This window comes from Clinocottus analis, unplaced genomic scaffold, assembly GCF_023055335.1.
Source record: "Clinocottus analis isolate CAN_PGR_092001 unplaced genomic scaffold, fCliAna1.0.p SCAF_14, whole genome shotgun sequence".
NCBI lineage: Eukaryota > Metazoa > Chordata > Actinopteri > Perciformes > Cottidae > Clinocottus > Clinocottus analis.
The window spans coordinates 16,482,009-16,504,459 of NW_027175865.1; the positions used below are offsets into that span (position 1 = coordinate 16,482,009).

Genomic DNA, 22,451 nt, shown 5'->3' on the forward strand with positions numbered 1-22,451 from the left:
GGTGGAGACTGGACCAAAGCTGACAGATGCCTAACACACGCAAGCACACAGACACACACACACACACACACACACACACACACACACACACACACACACACACACACACACAGAGAGAGACAGAGGCAGGGCTGGAAAAGTCAACAGTGCTTTCAGGCATAACAGTAATCGCAGATAATGTGAAGGAAGCATGCAGTAGTCTGAGACTGCATGCGGCTTGAATGATAATGAGGCCGCAGCACGTTCCAGATATTTAACCCACATTAGTGGAGAGCTGTATTTGCACTGTTCTTTCAACAGCTATTTCACATTTCTACACATGAACATATAGCCAGTGGCGTTTTCTGCAGAAACAAACAAGGTGTACCAGCAGAGCACCAGCTCTCAGAACTACAAATGTGGGCGTGCAGTTCCAGTCAAGCTGCGACCATGTATACGTACATGCAAGAAGAGTAACAGCAGCTGTTTGGGCCAGAAGCTGCAGCCATGCTGGTGTGTGACATCTTAGCTTCTTTCATTTTAACACTTGCACCACCTGCAGGCAATGACTGAGCTGAACGGTCATTTCAATCCCTTTACCTTTGCTTATTTTTCTTTTTGCATATCATGCTTTTCACCAGCAAAACATGTCTTAACCGAAGCATATTTTCTGTGAAATACAGGGAGGAATACAGAGTTCACACCTTCTGGTTGGTTTGCAAAGAGAGAGAGGATCTTTACTGTGTTTAGTAAATCTTAAAACACACAAACAGGCCATGGGATACAGAGACGCAGAGAAAGGGTAAAAAATAAAATAATTGTAATTTGACTGCATTGACTTGTTTTTATTGATCAATACTTTTTTTATTGCATTATTTAATCAAGTTATATATTTTATTTAATTTGAAAAAAAAACACATTAAGACATATTTTATTGTTTATAATAATGTGGTGTTAATTCAGCATTTAGTTGTACTTAGCTCTCGCCCCTTTTCACTTCTGGTTGTGAAGACCAAGACGGTTTCGGCAAAATGGAGGCTTCAAAACTGCAGACCACGAGCTGAGGCGATTACATCCACACATCTCATATGGTTACAAGCCAGTTCACTCACATGCTTTTGCATATAAAAAGAAAACCATTGGCGCTCTGGCCTGAAGATGAACGGTAACATACCCAGAGGCTTAGTAATAAATACTGGCTGTGTAATATAGCGATGCAATTACAAGAAGCGTGGACACAGAGGATTCAGAGGAAATGGCCTGCGAGAAGACAGCGGGAACCTCGGGCATGAAGGATGTCACTCCGAGTGGCCTTCAGCGGCGCACAGCCTTCATTTCTCGTCACACTCACTCAGACGTCCTATTATTTATTGATGGAGTGGAAAAAACGATGACCGAAATCTTTTCAAAAACAACACTTTAATACAAATCCATAATTCCGTGACCTTGGCTGTGTGCTGGAGGATGTCCTCCACCGAGGGGAAAAAGGAAGAACTTATCAAGAGTTTACGGGAGGAAAGCTGCAGCCGACACTTTCTTTTGTGGCCTGGTACACTGTGGAGCATCCAGGTGGCTTGTGCTTCAACGCAATGTCGTCATTTTCACTTGCATGTGAATGTCACAAAGTTTTATGATAATTGCACTTGTTTCCTTTCTAAATCCATTTAAAAAGCGCATAGCATCGATAATTTAAGACATGCTTCCAGAAAAGTCCTAACCCACAGTCATCAGATTACAAGGCTCATGGTAAACGTGATTATGACACAATAATAGAATAGAAGAGATGTTTAGCTCGACTGCATCTTTTGGCCCAGGCTCCCTCGTTCATCCATTCAGAGTTGTTTATGGTCAGCGTGCTCCTGCTTTCACACATACACTCAGTCATTTCTTCTTCTTTGCTCTCTCAGAAGCCCTCCATGGGAGTGACTTGTCGAGGCAACGCTCTCTTCTTCCCATTTCAGGCATGAGTGAGTTATTGAGGGCCACGCTTGACCTCTTCTCTGGACCTTGGAGATGATGCGGCGATGAGAAAAGTCTTTCTGATAGCACCCAGTGAAAAATGTGTTGGAGAATTCAAGGTCCCCGTGTTTCAACTCATGGATCTTCAAAAGATGCTTTTGCAACAGCCGACTCTCGAGAAAAAAGGAAAACTTTAAGTGTCTGCTTTGCATTTCCAGGTTTATGTTCCATTGGGGAGAATATGCAGATCAGCGAAGAGTCCTAAAAGTGTTTATAGCTGGTGCAGAATGTTATAAATCCACAGTATTACTGTTGTGGTATATGCATCTATTCGGCATCTTACTTCCTCCAGAGGACACAACACTTCTAGTACATTCAGTACATGGTTGTTGGAAGTAATTTTTGCTTTGTAGACATAACAGTAATAAGCAAAGGTAAAAATAAAAATATATATATTGAAGGTTATGGATCTTAAGTGTTGCTTGTCAGATTAGATCACTCACAAGCATGCGGCTTTTCTTTCATTTGATTTGCAGCAATAAAAAAAGAAACTGTACCTTTAAGTTTTATTCCGACATTTGAGTTTCTCAACAACAAAAAACATTGTGGCAATGTTCTTCGCTGCCATTGTAAGAACCAGTAACGTTTCAGGCTTCAGTGCACATGGAGCCGTTAGAACAGAAAGGGAATGAGCGCCTTCCTACGTTGCGGGTAGTCTTCAAACTTAGCGAGGTACCATCTGTAGGAGGAGAGAAAGAGGGGAAAAGAGCCAGTTCCTTCTGTTAATAATAAGTATTTGCTTCAATGTGTGCAACCCACTCTATGAAAACCTGCTTCCTCTATTTATGTATGTGTGTGTGTGTGTGTGTGTGTGTGTGTGTGTGTGTGTGTGTGTGTGTGTGTGTGTGTGTGTGTGTGTGTGTGTGTGTGATGATTCCTACTTGTGGTGGGCCACAGCCCTGCTGCCGAGGACCACTGTGGTAAAGATGGCAAAAGCTGAACTGTGAACGGAGCGGCCGGCCAGAGCGAAGCCGGCCCACTCTGCTATCTCTCCCAAGAAGTTGGCTCCCGACACATATTCAAACATTCCGCCTTGTGGGGGGAAGACACAGGAATGAGGACAGGTATGCTTGCCCTTTCATACATCCACTGAAAGTATTTCCCTCTGAGAACTAGAATTACAATCTATCCTCTAAAACATTTGTGTGAAAGTGTCACAATTAGCATGATAATTCTTAAGTTGTGGCCACATTGAGGTCACAGTGACTTCAAGTTTACCAAGTGGACATTTGGGCCATATTTGAAGAAACTCAGCTCCTGATTTTGGATATGGCGTTCATGAGAATAGTACGGATTTTAGTCATTTCTGTTTGATTTTGACTCTGGATGCACAATATACTAAATATACTGGGCCCAATAAATAATTAGCTGATACTGGTAAGTGTATTTTATCATGTATTATTCTGGGAATGAAAATATAGCTGATAATTTATCAAACTAAATAATACATTGACCCATCAAGTGCAGCATCTGGAAATTATTGGCATCGGCTTAAGAAGCAGATAATTATCTGTAGAAAAAAGGAGAAAGAAAAGCAAGATACACAGCAAAGTGCATAACAGAGGAAGACACAACACACGAGTCCTCGCCCTGAGAACAAGTCAGCGCACGGCCCCAGATCTTATCAAACACACCTCCTCTATCTTCATTATGAAACCTCAGTCTCTCCAGATGAGATGCGTGTGCCATTACTCTCAACCACAAACCATTCAAAGGGTGCAGGTTTTTTTCTGTTTTCTTTTTTTAAATCACTATTCCAAAACAAGTCAGACAATGACAACACACTTTTCCAGCATGTGTTAAAATGTGGGAAATAACTTTCCCGCGTGACCAGAAAGAACACGTTAAATGACTGATTTAAATTGATTACAAACATCAGCAGAATAGAGGAAGTGTCTATAAGACGCCAGCAGCCATGTACAATGCACCCTTTAAACATTCGTCCCAGACTTTCTTGTGTTAGTTCTGCATTGAGCTGAGCGTTGCCTCTTTGCCCGCGGGTCATTTGTAGCGTTGCTACGCTCCATGTGAAAGTGGCATTCTTGGCAGAGGGGACTCCAGACGTGCCTGGAAGTTCACTCGGAGCGGAGCGGCTTCCTCCCGCCTCGCCCTCTCTCCGCTTTACTTTCCTGCGAGGGTCCCAGACGGATTATTTCAACAAGTTCACCCTAAATACAGGGTCAGATAGTAGAATAATTGATTCTGGTAACCCCAGAACTTTCTTCAGCTTCACATCTGACTTCACGTTCTTCACCAGTATTTCCAGGGCTTGGGTGTTGGAAAATGGATATACTTGTACAATGAAAGGATGTTTGAGCAGTGGTTGCAGAGGGATTGTGGTCAATGTTGTCCACTGCTGCAGTTGAGAATAAGTTATTTCTCAAGACTGGTGGACAGACAACTCCATCTGCAACATACTGTGCAACAACTGCTTCTCCTAACTGAGCTGAGATCTCTAAGACTCTGTCATAGGAGATACTCAGGCCATTCTCATGAAGCATGTTAATGAGCTTCCTCTTTCTGTTTTTTTCTCTTCTCGAGAACCTGTGATGATGACTTATTCAGTTTGGCAAATTCAGACAGTGAATTGGATTCCCTTTTATGTGATGAAAAAAAAACACTATTTTTTTCTTTTCCAATTCATTCAATGCTGAAGATTATTTGTCAAAAACAGTTTGAAGACGGACAAAACTGTAGTTTCCCCCTCCTCCCATTTACTTGTCACTTCTTATACAAGGTGCATCCATTTTCACAAAGTAAAAAAGGTCTCCGCTGTTCTGCCAGCAAATTGTTTTCCTTGTTAAATTGACTTGTTTTAGTAATTTTCAGAAATGTCTATTTGATACAAGTAGAGCCAGCAGCCAGTTAGCTTAGCTTTACATAAAGACAGCGAGACTGGCTTTGCAAAACTTTAGTTTTTACACTTTGTTTCTGTGTGGATTAAACAAACAAGATACATACCACATAGATTAGGGCATGTTTAGCTGCGCTGGTTGGCATACTTTGTTCTGATTCCTGTGTTTACGCTAAGCTAAGCTAAGTGGCTGCAGCTTCTTATTTACTGTACAAACACGAGCGTTGCGTTGAACACATAAGCAGTAGGCCGAGTGCTTTATTTAGCAGACATATAATGTCCGTGTTCCCGTGTTCCCGTGTGGGGCGGGCCTGCTGTCTGACATGATTACTATAAACCCTCTGCGGTTTAGAACATTTCTCTTTCTGCGTCAAGTCAAGCTAAACTACACACACACAAAACAAGACAAGTAAGGCAGCGAGATCCTTTTTAAACGCTAATGTGAGGGTTCACGGAGGCCAAAGGCAAAGAGAAGAAGATGACTATTGACAACCTGTGATTCTGCTTACAGTGCGATTCTGTATAATCATGCGACCACGCTGGAAAATTAGCATGTGGCCTTGTGCACGAGGGCCGCAGAGTTCTGTGCCATGGCGTGATTACTGCTTTCTTGTCACCCTACGACAGTGCTAGGAAAACTGATTCAAACTTTAAACCTAAAAAAAAAGGAGTAGGGAGAAAAATTCAAACAAGAGTATACAAAGCCATTTGTTTTTTTTGCATTCAGACTCTTTATGTATTATTTCATGAGCAGATCACATGCTGTTATCATGATATATGGGTTGTTGACGTGACAAACGGTGATATTTATCACCGTCGTCGGGAGTAAAAGTGCAAAGAAGCTGCACTTGAATAAATGTATCTTTATTATTTTACACGTCTCATCAGGTTTTTCCTTTTTGAAAAGTAGCAGTGTAATCGGAGTAAAAGACTGTGGTGAGAGAAATAATTCGGCCCAATGTTTTCAGAACTAAAGCGCTTACCTGTGGGAATCTTGTAGCCGGTCTCTCCGGGTTTCCTCAGGTTCCTCAGGATGTGGTCAGAGTGCACGTTCACCAGCCAGCCGAGCAACCACAGCACAGACCCTGGAGACAGACCGAGCAGAAGCTGCTTCAGCACCACGTTTTACTTTGTGTTTATAAAGAAATACGACTGACATGCGCCTTCTTTGCCGAGTAAGGATTAAAATGAGCGGATCGATACCCGCGGTTCAAATCTTGGTGCTCAGCTCAGCTAATCGCCTCCCAGATCCGCTTTAATTCAACTTTCAAAAAGAAAGCAAATGAGCATGTGTCTTTTGACATTTCTATAAAAGTTACAGCTGTGGCCCACAATGTATTCAACTTATAATATTAATATATATATATAATGTTAGATGCCACACGGCATGAATAACATTATACAATATTTTTGGAAACACTTAGTGTATGTTTAGTAGGTCATAAGGGCTGGCTGTCTTTGACATAATATATATATATATATATATATATATATATATATATATATATATATATATATATCTTACTTTTTATGGAAAACATTGACATTCATACATTTATGAATAATAAATAACTAATAATTTATCAGTGTAAATTTTCAATGCAAGCATGGTTCCACACCTCAAATTTTACAAGCCAGTTCAATGTACAAATATATAAAATATACATGTTTTTTAGGCATCATATTCACAGAACATGAGACGTTGATTTAGCTCGGGACGAGAGTCATACTATACAGTATATAATAACAAATGTATATTCCCCAATTTACACAAACTGAACTCCTCCAGTAAGTCAATCATGAACGGTGAAAGAAAACATATTTTCTAAACTGGCAGTTTCCTGCGTTAGCTTGAACAGTAACCGGAGCCAAGAAAAACTGCTGAGCATTTTGAGGTTTGGAAAGCGTGGGAAGCCCCTGCAGGGGAGCAAGAGGCATACGAGGAGAATGACAAGATGGACCCAATATTTGATTGACAGCTATGTGTTTAAGCAAAGACTTGCCATTGCATTTAATTTAAAAATAGAAAAGGAGGAGAGGAACGAGGGGTAAAAGGGATGCACTGATGGCAAGAGGTTGTTATCCTGACTTACTCTGTTACTCCAGGAATCAATAAAACATCTTTCAGCCGCTGCTATTTTTATACCATTTTACACTAAATTGTACACACTAAATTAGATTTAAAACACCCAGTAACTTAGTAACTTGTTATTTCAGTTGTCAGCAGTTTTTACTTCTACTTGATTATTTTCGTAAAATGTAAATTATTCTATTCGTCAATATTTGCCAATATTAAAAGTGAGTTTTGTTTTTATTTCTCGTCTGCTGATAATGGAACATATTCATACTACTTCAATATTTTGACTTTGACAATGAAACAACAGAAGCAAGAGTATGGAAGACCATGGCTGCCCATGTCATGACGTTTTGAGAATCTAATTAATTACCTTAAGATACAATGTTAGTATTTTGATGTACTAACTCTTTTTTTTGAGATAGTAAAGTAATCATTTTTTTTAATTTTTATATTTATTATTTTATTGAGATACTATGTCTTCAAATTGAGATACTAAGTCTTTATTTTGAGATACTATGTAATTATTTTGATATAGTAACTCCGTAATTTGAGATACAATGTCATATTTTTTGAAATGTAAGGACTTTGAGATACTAAGTTGTGATATTAAAATAGTTTCTCATTGGAATAACTTTGTTTTTAATCCATTACAGTGTCAGAGATGGCCTTCCATACTCACCAGATTATTGTTAACAAGAGAAAATGTCACCAGGATAAACTCTTATGCAAAATAAAACTATCTCAGTTCCCTTGCAGAAAGTGAGGCAGCAGAAGAAGAACACCAACCTGTGATGAAGGATGGACGAGTCACCCAATCTGCTGGATAATCTGCATAATGGCTCAGGTACCTGATCTGCATGTAGCCATTACAGATGCAGAAAACAACGGCCATGATAAACGAGATGAATGGTGTCGGTTTACCTCCTCGGATTAAAAATGGATAAATAAGGGATCTTTAACAGAGAAGAAAAAAACCACATTATTAATACAACTAAGTGATGTCAAATACTTGCTTGACACACAAACATAGATTACTTAACTAGTACTACTGATACAATATACAATATAACATGTAATGCACTCTCCTGTGTCCATTACTGTGTAAAATAATCATTCAGTGACATTCATTGGAAGTCAGTTAGTATTCATGCTGGTAAAACTATCCCTTTAGTCTACCTCCAGCTGCAAAAATGACACACACACACACACACACACACACACACACACACACACACACACATACACATGCAAGAACACACGCACACACCCAATGACACACACTTACATACAGATTATTATTATTATTAAATATATATATATATATATATATATATATATATATATATATATATATATATATATATATACATGTTTTGTTTATTGATGTAATTTATGCATTGTTTATTTGTTTATTTTAATGTATTATTAATACAACTATGTTATTCCAAATACTCGCTCGACACACTAGCATGTATTACTTACTTAGTACTATACAATATAACATGTAATGTACTCTCCTGTGTCCATTATTGTGTAAAATAATCATTTAGAGATTTATCTTTCTATTCAAGTTATTCCTTTGACTAAGTGACGTACATTGGAAGTCACTGAGTACTGCTGGCGAAACATTCACTTTCGCTCACCACCTCCAGCTGTAAAAATGCTGACGTAATTGATAGTGGCGACCTACCTCTGGACATAGTGGCAGAAGTACATGGCAATAAGCAGCTGGTTGGGTAGCAGGGAGGTTTTGGAAGAGGATGTCCAAACTACCAGACACAGAGGCACCAGAAACGCAGGCAGCTCCTGGATGAACCAAGCCAGCTTGGCATTAACTGGGAACCCATACCTGCTGGTCGTGTACCGCCCGTACGGGACGTTTTCGAAGAGCAGAGTAAGAAAAGTGCAAGCTGCAAAAAAAAATAATGAATAAGCCATGCAGTCCAACATGTACAGCTCTTCTTCTTCCGAGGAGAAGAGCCGGTGGAGGAGTGCGTCCATTATGGCGAAAGCGCTTATGTTACAAAGAAAAAAGAACAAACAAACAATGCTAATGTAACTAACAACTATTTAATAAAACGCCGTATGGCTTGCTACCGCTGAAGTATACATACATATACTGGAGCGCTATAGGTTTACGTGCGCGACTGCAAAACGTGTGTTCCCCCCTCAGGACCAATCACAGCCCACGAACAGACACATGGTATTAAGTCTGAGCCAATCAGAACGCTCGCTTCTCCCATCAGCGTTATTCAACGTGGGGTGGTGTCTGACGTCACCGATACATATTCAAATAATTTGAATAAATCACCTGCTGTAAACTATGGCACTGTTCAAACGTTTGAGATTAAAGTTAAATGTACGGGCGTGTGTGTGTGTGTGTGTATATATATATATATATATATATATATATATATATATATATATATATATATATATATATATGTATATATATATATATATATATACACACATACTCGTGTTGTTTATTTATGTTTGTTATAAATAAACAAAACGATTATAAATATATATATACATATATATTAAAATAAATAAATAAACAAAACGAGTATAAATATATATGTTTACGTATATATATAAATCGTTAATACTCGTTTTGTTTATGTATTTTAATGCATACTAATACATATTTATATGTTATATTCATATGTTTACAGTGTAATACTTGTCTGTTGCGGTAAAGAAATTAAAATCCAAAGTCTCTTTATTTCAGGCACTTTTGATGGCCACCTTGCGCTGGGGGTCCTGATTCACGTGCGTCAGAGGCAACACGTTTCGAGGATACACAGCAGCGTCGCAGTAGTACATCCTTGGCTGTCTTGCTTTGTTTTTACCCCGACTTACAGGCTCCGCTCCCCTGCGTCCAGACACCACGACGGTCCGCAGACTTTTCTCCAGAGTCGTCTGCTACGCCAACACCAGCATGGGGAAGAGAAGCAGACAGCGGCAGAAAAACCAAGCGACTGGCAGGGACGACAGAGACTCCGTAAGATTCGCACTCATCCAGCTGCAACTTTTCGTTGCTAATGTTGGCTGTGAAGTGCTCAAGAGGCCACCTATTACAGTACCTTTCTGTTTTAATTGACTACATAAATGCAAAAGGGGGGGCACGGTCGTGTTCTCCCTGGTAGGTCATCTGTACCTAAAGGTGTGCAGCCATGCTGCTATGCTAACAGCTGCAACTTCACATAGCTCTTCTGTTAGCTACCGGGCTATTTCACGAGGCTATGTGTGATCGTCATTTGACACGTTAGTCGAGGTCATTGCGTGTGTTTTTGTTGTTGTTTTGCTCGGAGGGGTTGTGAGGCTTCACCAGACTTCGTTCAGAAATGTGTTGATTTTATATGCTCATGCGTGCAGGTGCAGGACACTAGTTTACCTTCTACAAGCCGAGATTGTGGATTTCTACATGCCGAATTAATCATGAAACTATGCTAAAATGTAGCAGGTGACAAGAACACATTTTAATTGCAGATGTTTGAATGGCATTTGTTTAACTATATTCTCATACGAAATAGGCCTTCACGTCTAATTTTCATTAGTAGGGGATTTTCCAGTGATGTCTAATATTCAAAGATATGAGCCATATATACTAATAACTGTACACTTGTGTGTTCAGGGCTGGGGAGTTGGCTATGCTGACATTGTCAAGGAGAACAAGCTGTTTGAGCACTACTACACAGAGCTCGGCCTGGTGCCTGCTGGAGAGTTTGAACAGTTCATGGATGCCATGAGGGAGCCGCTGCCAGCAACCATCCGCATCACTGGATACAAGAGGTGAGCCGGACAGATGTATTACCTGGATTCTGACTTATTTGCCCCACCCAAAAAAAAGGGTCCTCCTTAAAGCCGTGCACGGTGCTGCACAATTAACAATTTTGCTAGAAAGTGGAGAAAATGTTGTTGTCTTTTGTATGTTTTTTACCATTTGAATTCCCATTTCTTTAGGACACCAAAAATGGTCACAACTTCCATCTCACATCAACACAGATAACGTTCTTATTGCCGTTAAGCTGTGCGAGACAGTTGATCCTTTGTTAATTAACTATAATTGATGTGAAAGAGTAAGGCATGATTATCATCTCAACCCAAGCTCCAATATTTGGGCGCATGAGATCAGGGGTTTGACCGAATTGAAACCTGGATTACTGCTCTCCTAATGCAGGCATTTGTTGTCGTCCTTTCTGTTTTATTCCAGCCATGCCAAGGAGATCCTCAACTGTCTGAAGGAGAAGTACTTTAAGGATATCCAAGAGGTGGAGATAGATGGTCAGAAGATTGAGGCTCCACAGCCTCTGTGCTGGTAGGATCTTTTGGTTTTACTCGAGGCTGAAAACAAACATACAAACACACAGAATCAAACTCGAAAGCTCAGTGCACACTGTGTCCGTCCTCTCCAGGTATCCCGATGAGCAGGCCTGGCACACCAACATGAGCAGGAAGATCATCAGGAAGTCTCCCCTGCTGGAGAAGTTCCACCAGTTTCTAGTCAGCGAGACGGAGTCGGTGAGTCAAAACAAACCAAACAGAAAGTTTACCTGTGGCTCTATTTTAGGCCCTGTTAAAGAAGTTATGCCAGGAGTGTAGCAGGTGTTCATAGTGGCTGTAATCACAAAATTCACCTTGATATAACAGGGAAAAAACACTTTTCTGTTTGTCCTTTCAGGGTAATATCAGCCGACAGGAAGCTGTCAGTATGATCCCGCCTCTCCTCTTGAAGATTCAGTCGCATCACAAGGTAAAATGTTTTTTTCTTTGTGAAACACTTTCTCTTTAGCTGAAAAAAGCTAATTTAAAGTGTTGACATGCATGTGTTTTGCGCAGATCCTGGACATGTGTGCCGCTCCTGGGTCGAAGACGGCCCAGCTGATTGAGATGCTCCACTCCGACATGGACGTGCCATTTCCAGGTAAGACGCACACATTTTAAACGAGGAAAGATGCTTCAATAACTGAATTCAGTGGTTGTGTATGTGATGGGAAATTAAAGGCGCGATAATCAGCCTTCCCTGCTCCTTTACCTCCAGAGGGCTTTGTCATTGCCAACGACGTGGACAACAAGCGCTGCTACCTGCTCGTGCACCAAGCCAAGCGTCTCAACAGCCCCTGCATCATGGTGGTCAACCACGACGCCTCCTGCATACCCACGCTCCAGATCGACTCAGGCGGCAAGAAGGGCGTCCTCTTCTACGACCGCATCCTGTGTGACGTGCCCTGCAGGTCAGCAAAGGGCTGCCGTATGTGTCTGGCTTGTGTCCGCGCCGCCGAGGCACATTAGAAGACCGCAGATAGTTTTGGAAGTCTGTGGAGGAAGTGGATGAGGAAAGAAACACGGCCGCTGAGCTCTGGGTGACTGGCAGGAGACTTAAGTGGGACAGATGGTAGACGAGACCTCGCCCCCGACTTTGTCAAATGCTGCGTATTTACGGGTTTTACATCTAATGGGCTGCCGATAATGTTTGGGTACGGGGGTTCGTGGTTAAACATCCTCCTCCTCTTGGAGTCCAGCGGCATTTCACGGCCAAAACAGAACTGCATTTGTTTGCAAATGCCGTCTTGAGTTTAGCCAGCTGTGGTGCTGAAGCCAGGAGCTTCTGCCAAACACAGAGGGAGGAAGAGGGGAGAAGTGGTGATGAAGAGAGAGAGGGAGGCAGCGGAGATGTGAACAGTCAGCTGAAACCCGGTGTTTAGACAGTTTGTGCTTGGCTGACATTTTTTGCCCTGTGAGAAAGTGTTGGTGGTGGTGGGGGGTTTGTCTCTGGTGGTTTCAGCGCCTCGGGCCACACAGGGGATGTCTGACTGCCGCTCTCTGTGTTCTGCAGCGGGGACGGCACCCTGAGGAAGAACATCGACGTGTGGAAGAAATGGACGACAAGCAACAGCCTGCACCTCCACGGGTGAGTGGGGGGGGGGGGGGGGGGGGGGAGTTTGTGTTTGTGCCTTTTGTGACACCACAGGAATTCATGCAGTTGTGTGGTAGCCCAAATTGACTAAAAGACACGGGAATGGAGTGTGTTCTTTTGCTGCTAATTAAAAAAAGTTGGCAGTACTACAGATGTGTGTGTGTGTGTGTGTGCGTGTGTGTGTGTGTGTGTGTGTGTGTGTGTGTGTTCTCCAGGCTCCAGCTGCGTATCGCAGTGCGCGGCGTTGAACAGCTGGCTGTGGGCGGGCGGATGGTCTACTCCACCTGTTCACTCAACCCTATAGAGGACGAAGCCGTCATCGCAGCGCTGCTGGAGAAGAGCGAAGGTAGCAACCACACACAAACACTGCCAGGGCAATGTCTGTTTGGACGTTTTAGGCCAATAAAAGTTCTCTTCTCAACTTCTTCCTCTTAACTTCAGATGGCTATTGCTGACTTAAGCTTATCAAAGGTGTAATAAAACCCTCTACATTTAATTAGTGCACGTGGCCTGACTCAACCAGGCCCGCCTCAGACATCAGATTAAAAAGATGTTGCTTAACCGTTTACTGGTGAAACATTGAAAGAGCACTCATGCTGGACTTATTAGTATGATGATCATGGCTGCATATTATAATTGTGTATTATTAAAGAATCTCGCAATCTTTTTGTCGATTTCATCAATTATTGTTGGTCTGAAAAAAAATGAGTGCCTGTCAGTTTTCCTGCCGTCTTCAGATTGCTCTTTTTGTATAAAACCTTTATATATAAACTTTATTCAGCTTTTTATCTCAATGAAAAGCACTAAATCATTACGGCTAAGATCCTGAAAGATTATTCCCGCCCCCAAAATTGTCCAATTTTTTCAGACGGTGCTGTCAGTTAATGAGATTCACACTACTGGTAGAGCAATCACAGGCCGTTTTCTCCCCCTCGGAAAGGAATGCAGTTTTTCCAAAAGAGGTCCTTTTTTCTGGGTTTTGTTTAGAAGATTGTGTCTGGTTTTCTTGAGGCCTTAAGTACAAGTGTCTGTTAGAAGTATCCTACTTAAAAAATGTATATTAGGTATATAATACATTATGTATTAAGTATATAGTAGTAGGTTGCTGGCTTTATATGGTAGATGTAGGGGCAGGATATCAAGCATTATGAGATTCTGAGCTTGAGGACCAGTTTGATTTGAATTGCTCTGTTATCTTGTAAAACTAGTCACACAAAACGGCAGCGTTGGAGCACATGAGGTCAAACAGCTGTAGAGCCAACTCCACGATTTAATTTGCCTTTGAGCCGCTAAATGTAACCGTGCGTTTTATACGAGCGGCTATTTTTAGGTATCAATTTCAGTCTCTGTCTGCCAAGTTGCAACGTCTTTCCTCATCCACATTGCCAGGAGCTCTGGAGCTGGCCGACGGCTCGGCGGATCTGCCAGGGCTGAAGTGGATGCCCGGGGTCTCCGCCTGGAAGGTACTGGAGCATTTCTTTGTGGGGGGCTTTTTTATTGCATATAAAGTGGAAAGCGCTGTTTAGTGTCAGACAGAATGTTGTGATTGTCTCTCTCTCTCTCTCTCTCTCTCTCTCTCTCTCTCTCTCTCTCTCTCTCTCTCTCTCTCTCACGACTCCACCGATTGCCATCTCTGCAGCTGATGACCAAGGAGGGCCAATGGTTCGCAGACTTTTCCGAGGTGCCGGTCCATCGTCACACACAGATCCGCCCCACCATGTTCCCGCCAACGGACCCAGAAAAACTCGCCGACATGCATCTGGAGAGATGGTATGTACGACGCTCGTGCGTTAAAGGTGTGCGCTCTTATTTGATGGCCGTGTTTGGCTCGGTTCTGAAAGCTTGGTCGAAAGGCTCGACGGGGGAATAGGAGTGTGGGCCCTTTGAGTGCCAAATTGTGTGTTCTTTTGGTGAGTTCAGTAACAAGGGGGCAATATTATATAAACTGTATTCCTCTTATAAAATTGTTTTTTTGTCGGTGTATAAAATAGTAGAGCTATTCAATGGCTATAAAAGCTCTTTCCCCCCAAACCCATCTCTTATTTGAGTTCATTTGTCATAATTTTATCCTCCTGAGGCTATTTTGTTCTCATGAAGGCAGACAAACGCACCACACAGTTGTTTTTTCTCTGTTCTCATTGACGCCAACTTGATTAGCTGAGCATTGTGGTTTGATTTATTTTCATGGCACACCTTTGCACAAATGTGCACCATCTGAGCGGAAGCACACGCATGTGCACACACACCTGCACTCTCACTTAATGGTGGATGATGTCACTTCTAGTCTTAATGCATAAACTGGCACAACGCCGGCCAGCAGAGGGCGACGTCGTCACGCGTTGTCTCGGCATCTTTTCTTCAATTTAATACCAGAGGGGAGGGGGGGGGGATCCTTGTTTGTCGTTACATTAGGTGGCACCATAAAACTCAAAGCCATGATTTGTGTGTGTGTGTGTGTGTGTGTGTGTGTGTGTGTGTGTGTGTGTGTGTGTGTGTGTGTGTGTGTGTGTGTGTTGTCAGTATGAGGATTCTACCACATCACCAGAACACTGGAGGTTTCTTTGTGGCTGTGCTGGTGAAGAAAGCCTCCATGCCTTGGAACAGACGGTATCCCAAGGTACTTCTTCACAAACGCACACACTCACCGGATGATTAGATATTCAGTCTTTTTACTTGAAGAGGGAAATGGAGCAGAATTCAATGTAATATGCGTCCTCCCCCCTCCCACAATGCGTCATTCACCTGTTACTAACCACAGCTGGGACTTCTTCTCTCTCTTTTCCCCCCTTTTGTTTGCTCGCCTCTCTCCCCGTCATCTCCAGCTGAAGAAGGACGTCTCGTCCGGCTCGGCGGCCCAGACCGACGGCTCCCCCGCAGACGCTCCCCGCCTCCTCGAGAGTGCTGTGGATGAGGAGGAGGAGGTGGGGGAGGAAGGCCCAGAACTAGAAGTAGAGGAGGAGGCACCCAAAGGAGCTTCCTCTGCCCAGGAGAGCGCTGCTAAACAAGATGGAGTGTGTGGGTGAGCTAATAAACAAAAGGAAAAACCTCGAGGACATCGTGAGCCATTATAAGAAGAAGATTACATTGCTTTTAATGAGAGATTACTCTTCGGATTAATAAACCCTTCACTGGTCCTGAGGAGTATGCACATTTGAAGCAATTTCCATAATTCATCGTCGGCCTTGTCGTCATTAAAAGCTTGGATATGAAAAGCTTTACTGGGAACAATAGACGGGGGGGTGGGGGGGGGCGGCATTTTGGCAGCACAACCCAAATGAATGTAGTATCTTGAATTTAAATAAGTAAATTATTTTGGGTCATACCTGGATGTCTGTCTCCTCTCAGGCCTCCAGCCTCCAAGAAGATGAAGCTGATGGGTTATAAAGAAGACCCCTTTGTGTTCCTGACTGAGGAAGACCCCGTCTTCAACACCATACAGTGAGTCTCTCTGTGCTTTAGACATGAGCATTCGGCATTTTTTGTGTGTCCCAAAACACTTATTTCATTGTCCGCTTCCTGTCTAGATCTTTCTACAATCTGGCACCAAACTTCCCCAAGCTCAACGTTCTGACCAGGACCCACGACGGCAAGAAGAGACACCTGTACATGGTGTCCAAAGAGCTCCGCAACGTGCTGATCAACAACAGCGAGCGCATGAAGGTCTGTGTGTGGGTGTCCGTTTGTTTTCGGTACAACGTTTAGATAATTGAACGCATTGATAATGATGATGACCGAGCGCTTCCTTCAATGGAAATACGATAAGTAATGGATACAACAAATCAATGAGCGATTGTTTCCCGGTGATTGATCGTTCTGTGCAGCGCGGCCAAACAAACTGTGTCCTGTGCACTGCCACGATGCACACATTGCAGACGTGTTGGCTTTGCATTGGTAGCGCGTGTGTGTGTGTGTGTGTGTGTGTACATGTACCAGCCAAACTGAGGAATGCAGCCTAACAGATGGGACACTTTCTGTCCCAAATCCCTCTGGTCCTCCCCCCTGGAGCACCTGCACAGGTGGCACTGTGTGTGTCTCAGTCTCTTTGTTCTCCTCATTGTGTTTGATGCATTCACTATATTTTTCACTTTCTGTGGGGATAAACCGCAGTGAGTTGCACGTTTACACAATATTACACAGTCTGGGTGCGGCGTCTGAAACACACGGCCTGTGTTTTACTTCCCTTTCTTCTTTTATAGTCTCCGGTTTCACAAAGGAAATCTATGGAATTAAGCTTTTTTCAGAACGATGCTAGTTTAAAGCGAAGGTGTTTAATATATGTTTTTATCATATCTATTCATTTTGTATTTATTGAAATTCTCTTCACATCTTAATAGCTGTCAATAAATGTTTTTTTCCCGTATTAAGCCTGTGATGGGCAACCTACCTGCCTGTATCTAGATGGACAGCTGTGACAGCTAGCTTTAGCCATGTTCATCGTTTATAAGATAAGATAATCCTTTAGTAGTCGTAGGAAAGCCTGAAGGTCATCGTGGCCGACTTCACGACTTCCTCACTAGATTTAGCACGCTTCAGAGCTAGCTATGCTAACGCTAGCTGCTTTTCATTGGCCTCGGACTGAGTTTTTAGGTTGAAAAAATAAATAAAAAGCTAGCTAACTAATATTAAAATAATTTAATCTCAATTTCTTCCACTTTAATATTCTCATTTTAAGTTATTCTGCAAGTGTTCTTTCTGCTTTTCTTCCCCTGAGGCTTATGAAGAATTCAACGTGGATATTTATTTCAGATGTGTTGTACTTCACTCTGCAAATCACTTCAAATTTCCTCCCACTCGAGCTGAGTCCGGCTGCACGAGCGGAGCGGTGTGTCCGACATCAGGACGGAATTACAAAGCGCAGTCAAACCACGACGCCACGCGAAGCATAATTAATCCTTTTTATTTTGATTTCAATGGCGTCCTTGCTTTAGTCATCAGGAGGAATATTAATTAGGGCCGTTTAAAAGCAGTAGTATTTTGGCATCGCTGTGTTTTTGTACAGAGCAACTTGTCGGCTCACTACGTTTTCTTTTTCTTCTTCTCAGGTCATAAACACGGGGGTGAAGGTGTGGTCTCGCAACAGTGATGGAGAGGAGTTTGGCTGTCCCTTCAGACTGGCTCAGGAGGTAACACACACACACACACACACACACACACACACACACACACAAGCTGTATTGTGAAAATACAACCTTCTCTCAGAATCTTTACACCAGAGCTGCACTTTTTTTACACAATTCCCTACATTTTTTTTGTATGCACCACGTGATTAGTAGTGCGAGCTGAAGGGATGCTCGGTGATATGCACTGCTTATATTTCTAGGACTGATTTCAACACCGTTATTGTAGAAGCAGCTCGTTCATCAGTGTTCTCTCCCCATCTTTCACTGTGTTCCTCACTGAGTTCACACATTCAAATCCACTTAATTCAGACAAAATCTCACATGCGCCGTGAAACATTAGGAGTCTGTATTTATTATGCGAGTCTGCGGAGCGTCAGCGGCCTCTCTTCTCTGTCCAACAAGGGTATCTACACTCTTCAGCCGTACATTCGCTCCAGGATAATCCAAGTGAGTGTGGAGGACATCAAAGTGCTGCTGACCCAGGAGAACCCCTACCTCAGCAAACTGGAGGAAGACGCCCACGCCCAGGCCAAGAAACTGAGTATGATTCACATGGCAAAATATACAGACGGCACACCTTTCAAACGACTTGAATACCCGCTTGAAGAAAAGTAAAGCTCTGTAAATGTCATCAGTACGACGGCTTTCTTCAGGATACAGAAACGAGGCTTTTGGGGAAGCCGTCGAGAGGTCAGGGTGGCGGGTTGGTGACTGGAAGCTTTCTGTCTCGGCTGGCGGGGGAACGAAAATGTAAAGTGAATGAGTAATGCTCTGTGCTCCTCGATAACGGGTGCTGAGCTGCCCCTGAGCAAGGCACTGACCCAAAAAAGAAGTCTCGAGCGGAGCCGAGCAATTTTAGCCAAAAGAAAACTGTCGTTGCACTGCCTTATCGGATACGTGTATTATAATTCACATCAACATGCTTCAAGGTAATGAATGTTATCATTCTCTCCACAGTAATGGGTAGCATCGTGCTCAAGTACATTCCCAACCCAAAGTAAGTTGTTTTCATGTTTTGAAGTGTGTGCATGTGTTCTCATCAAGGCATATCCTTGTTGTTGTTTATGTTTTGGGGCTAATTTGTGACCGGCCATGACCCTGTGTGTGTGTGTGTGTGTGTGTGTGTGTGTGTGTGTGTGTGTCAGTCACCCAGAGGAGCCGCAGTGTCCCATCCAGCTGTGCGGCTGGAGGGGGAAGACGTCCATCCGAGCCTTCGTGCCCCGCAACGAGAGGTTTCATTACCTCCGACTGCTCGGCGTCGAGGTCTTCAGAGACAAACAGGGCGCCGGGAAGGAAGTAAAGAAGGAAGGGAAGGACGGAGAGAAGGAAGAGGCGGCAAAGGTCGCCGGAGAGGAAGGAGCGGCGGAGATCAAGGCCGAGCTGGACTTGCAGAACGGGGACGAAAACGGATCGTCGGAACCGAAGAAGTAGCGGCGGAGCGTGGCGAGGAGGCGGAGGAGACAGGAGGAGGAGGAAGAGACAGGAGGAGGCGGAGGAGACAGGAGGAGGAGGACTGACTGGAGACGTATCGGAGCTCCAAGAGATGTTGATCAATCAGGTCAAAGGTCGCGTCCCGTGGTGGAGGAAGAGGAGGAGGATGATGTGTCTCCACGGGTTCCTCCGCCACACTGCTACTGCAGAGATGGACTCCTTTTTTGGGATTTTTTTGCTTTTTTAATCCCCTCCCAGGAGTTTTAGTTAAATAGCTTCTTATTTTAACTTTTTTTATTTTAAAGAACTTATTCCACTGAACAAGTGACATCAGAAATTGTTTTTTCTTCCGTTCATCTTTATAGAGGTGTATATTAACTGCCATCTCAATTTCTCCACCTGTAATCAAGCAGAAATATGGATTAAAAGCGTTAACTGTCACCACCTGTTCAGATTATTTGACTTGCTCATTCTCGATCTACTGAAGCATTAAAGACGTGCTTTGGAAGGCGCTGATTAAATCAAATTAGACATAATAAAAGGATCATGAGGAATTCAATATGAAATATGAATCCCTAAAGCAGTGGAAAATAAAGTGGGTACTAATGCATCCTGTGGCGCTGCCAGTTTTATTTTTCAAATTTTTCCATGAAATATTTTTAATACCACATTAATTAAAAAAGTGTCATCAATATTAATTAGAGAATACTGAAATAAGATTAGTGAACAGAATTTGCATTTCACACAATGTTTTTGCAGACACAAATATGCTGTAAGTAAATGTAAAGAGACGGGACCGCGACAAATGGATGTATATAAATATAAATAGCACAGATGACCAAATGTCCATTTTGTTATTTTAGCTGTAAACTATATTGATGAGTGAATAGACATGGACTTTAACTCTATAGTCCGTCAGTCGTACATACAAATTAAATACAAATAAACAAGAGAAATAGAAAAAAGACATTTAATGACAGTTGAACGCAGAAACTAAGCGTCAACATTAATATTTAACTTTTATGTACAATATAAATATATACGAACATGAACTTAAGAACAATGAAGGCTGTTTAGTGCAGATGGAGGCGTCTGATCAGCTCTTCATCATCATGAGTGACGGCCGGTGGAAAGAAGCTGTTCCTGTGTCTGGTGGTTTTTATACATGTTCATATGCAATAGGAGATGCTAATTATTAAAAGAAGTGGTGCATAAAAGCTGTAAAAGTATAACCTCCTCGGCATTGGTGATGATTTCTTTGGCGTTATTGACAATCGATGGCTGATAACAGCTGTTCAGACTGACGCTGGAGGAGCGCACATCTGGATGCGTAACTCTGCTGCTTCCTGTCCCGGCAGATCCAAACCACACGCAGACGGATCATTGAGTTTATCCTGCTGGCCTTTCCCCCCCGTGAAGGACGGAGCGTCACGCATCGCACGGTTTGAAGTGTGAGTCAGAGGAGTCCGAAACAAAGACTGTCGGCTGAAGATATGATACAAGACGACGTCTCCTCGGTCAACTTATTGTCTTTACATATTTGTTTCTAACATAAGAGAGGGAAATGTCAAACTGAGCGCTGTTCTTCCATTAGTCGACTAATCCGTCGTTTTGGTAGAAGATGGAACATTTCTTCTGCTTCTTTCATGCTTCTTGTCAAAGAACACATGCGACTGGGTTGTTTTGTGGGATTCTCTGCGGCGACCTATCCAATCAACTTATCGATTAGTCGACAACATGCTGTGCGTGTCAGTCCAAGGAGCGTTTTGTCGGCCCTGAAAAAGGAAACATGAATTCTCTAAAGTGACGATGAAAAACGTGGGAGAAGCAGTGAAACTTCCCACGACGGCGGCAGATATCAGCGGTTGCCACGGCAGCTTCACGGCACCGGATGGACGGACGTCCTCTCCTCCTCCCTGTTTATCGCCCGGTCCTTGCTGCCATGACAACAGCCGTCATGACAACCAGCCCCCTCACCTCTCCCCGGTGACGGTGGCGGAAGAAGAGCGGACCGAGGGGCCGGCAGAGAGCATCACTCCTCCGCTCTCCTCTTCTTCTCCTCCTCACGTCTGCCTCCTCGCTTTTCAACTTCGCGCTTCGGGACCCGTCGCTCCCTTTTTTAAATTTTGAAATTTTTTTAAAAAGGTGATTTTTGACCTCTAAAGTGCACGACAGAGGGCATTACCACGCAGCAGGTGACCGCACTGCTTGCAGAGAGACAGGAGGGGGACGAGAGGAGTCGATGCTCGGGGGGCCGAGTGGACGAACAAGCGCAGCCGCTTCTGTTGTGCACCAACTGTTTCCAAAAAGGAAAGCAAAGGGGACATTTTGACCGAATTAGGCTGATACGAGACAGAGACAGAGACAGGTGGGGACAAGAGACCAGGTGATGCTGGAACAACGTGGCCGAGGGAGGGAGTGGAGAGGAGGAACCATCAGGGAGAGAGGGAGTGGAGAAGAGTTTGAGATCTGTTGACGGTATTTCAGGGTGAAGGTTGTGCTATATCAGAGTGTGTGTGTCTGTGTGTGTCTGTGTGTGTGTGTGTGTTGGTGGGCGAGCTGCTTGTGGAGTCAGTCGAGGATAAACGAGGAGAGAAAAACGCTCAATTCTTTCGAGCTGAGTGGAGGATATAGCGCCCGAAAATGGAAGCTGAGTTGAGAATGATAATAAAAAGCCTTGGGAGGATGAAGAGAAGATGGGGTGAATAAATTGAACCGGACAGATAGAGAAAGGTTTGAAGATAATAAAAAAAGTTGTTACTGAGTCATAAGCCTGTCTGTGTGCGTGGGAGTGTGTGTGTGTGTGTCTGTGTGTGTTTTTGAGTTAAGCCTGCGTGTGAATATGCGTGTACACTTCAGCTAAGCCCGTCTGTGTGAGTTTAAAGTGTCTGTCAGTGTGAGTGAGTGATGCCTTTTGGCCCTGAAGTTTACCGCCAGTCCGCCATCGCCGGTAATGACATCATCTCCACGCAGGGACACATTCATTAACTTTATGTCTTCTTTCTCCTTCGTCCTCTCCTCACCCTCACCCTGCCTCCCTGCCTTCGT

At 43.2% G+C, this 22,451-nt stretch overlaps 2 protein-coding genes across 2 annotated transcripts; one reads left to right on the top strand and one right to left on the bottom strand.

Annotated features, from left to right (window-relative positions):
- Positions 1-1,221: 1,221 nt before the first annotated feature.
- Positions 1,222-9,079, bottom strand: srd5a1 (steroid-5-alpha-reductase, alpha polypeptide 1 (3-oxo-5 alpha-steroid delta 4-dehydrogenase alpha 1)). The gene is made up of 5 exons (XM_068575483.1): positions 8,620-9,079; positions 7,716-7,882; positions 5,836-5,937; positions 2,880-3,030; positions 1,222-2,677 (listed from the first exon to the last, which is right to left on the bottom strand). The coding sequence occupies exons 1-5, from the start codon at positions 8,928-8,930 to the stop codon at positions 2,611-2,613; spliced, it is 798 nt and encodes a 265-aa protein (XP_068431584.1). The 5' UTR covers positions 8,931-9,079; the 3' UTR covers positions 1,222-2,610.
- Positions 9,080-9,723: 644 nt separating this feature from the next.
- Positions 9,724-19,952, top strand: nsun2 (NOP2/Sun RNA methyltransferase 2). The gene is made up of 19 exons (XM_068575482.1): positions 9,724-9,936; positions 10,570-10,727; positions 11,149-11,253; positions 11,351-11,456; positions 11,617-11,688; positions 11,775-11,859; positions 11,977-12,169; positions 12,772-12,846; positions 13,068-13,198; positions 14,242-14,315; positions 14,492-14,622; positions 15,373-15,469; positions 15,675-15,871; positions 16,198-16,290; positions 16,377-16,512; positions 17,895-17,975; positions 18,375-18,513; positions 18,930-18,969; positions 19,118-19,952. Exons 1-19 carry the CDS (start codon positions 9,874-9,876, stop codon positions 19,401-19,403), a joined length of 2,262 nt encoding a protein of 753 aa, XP_068431583.1. The 5' UTR covers positions 9,724-9,873; the 3' UTR covers positions 19,404-19,952.
- The last annotated feature ends 2,499 nt before the right edge of the window (positions 19,953-22,451 follow it).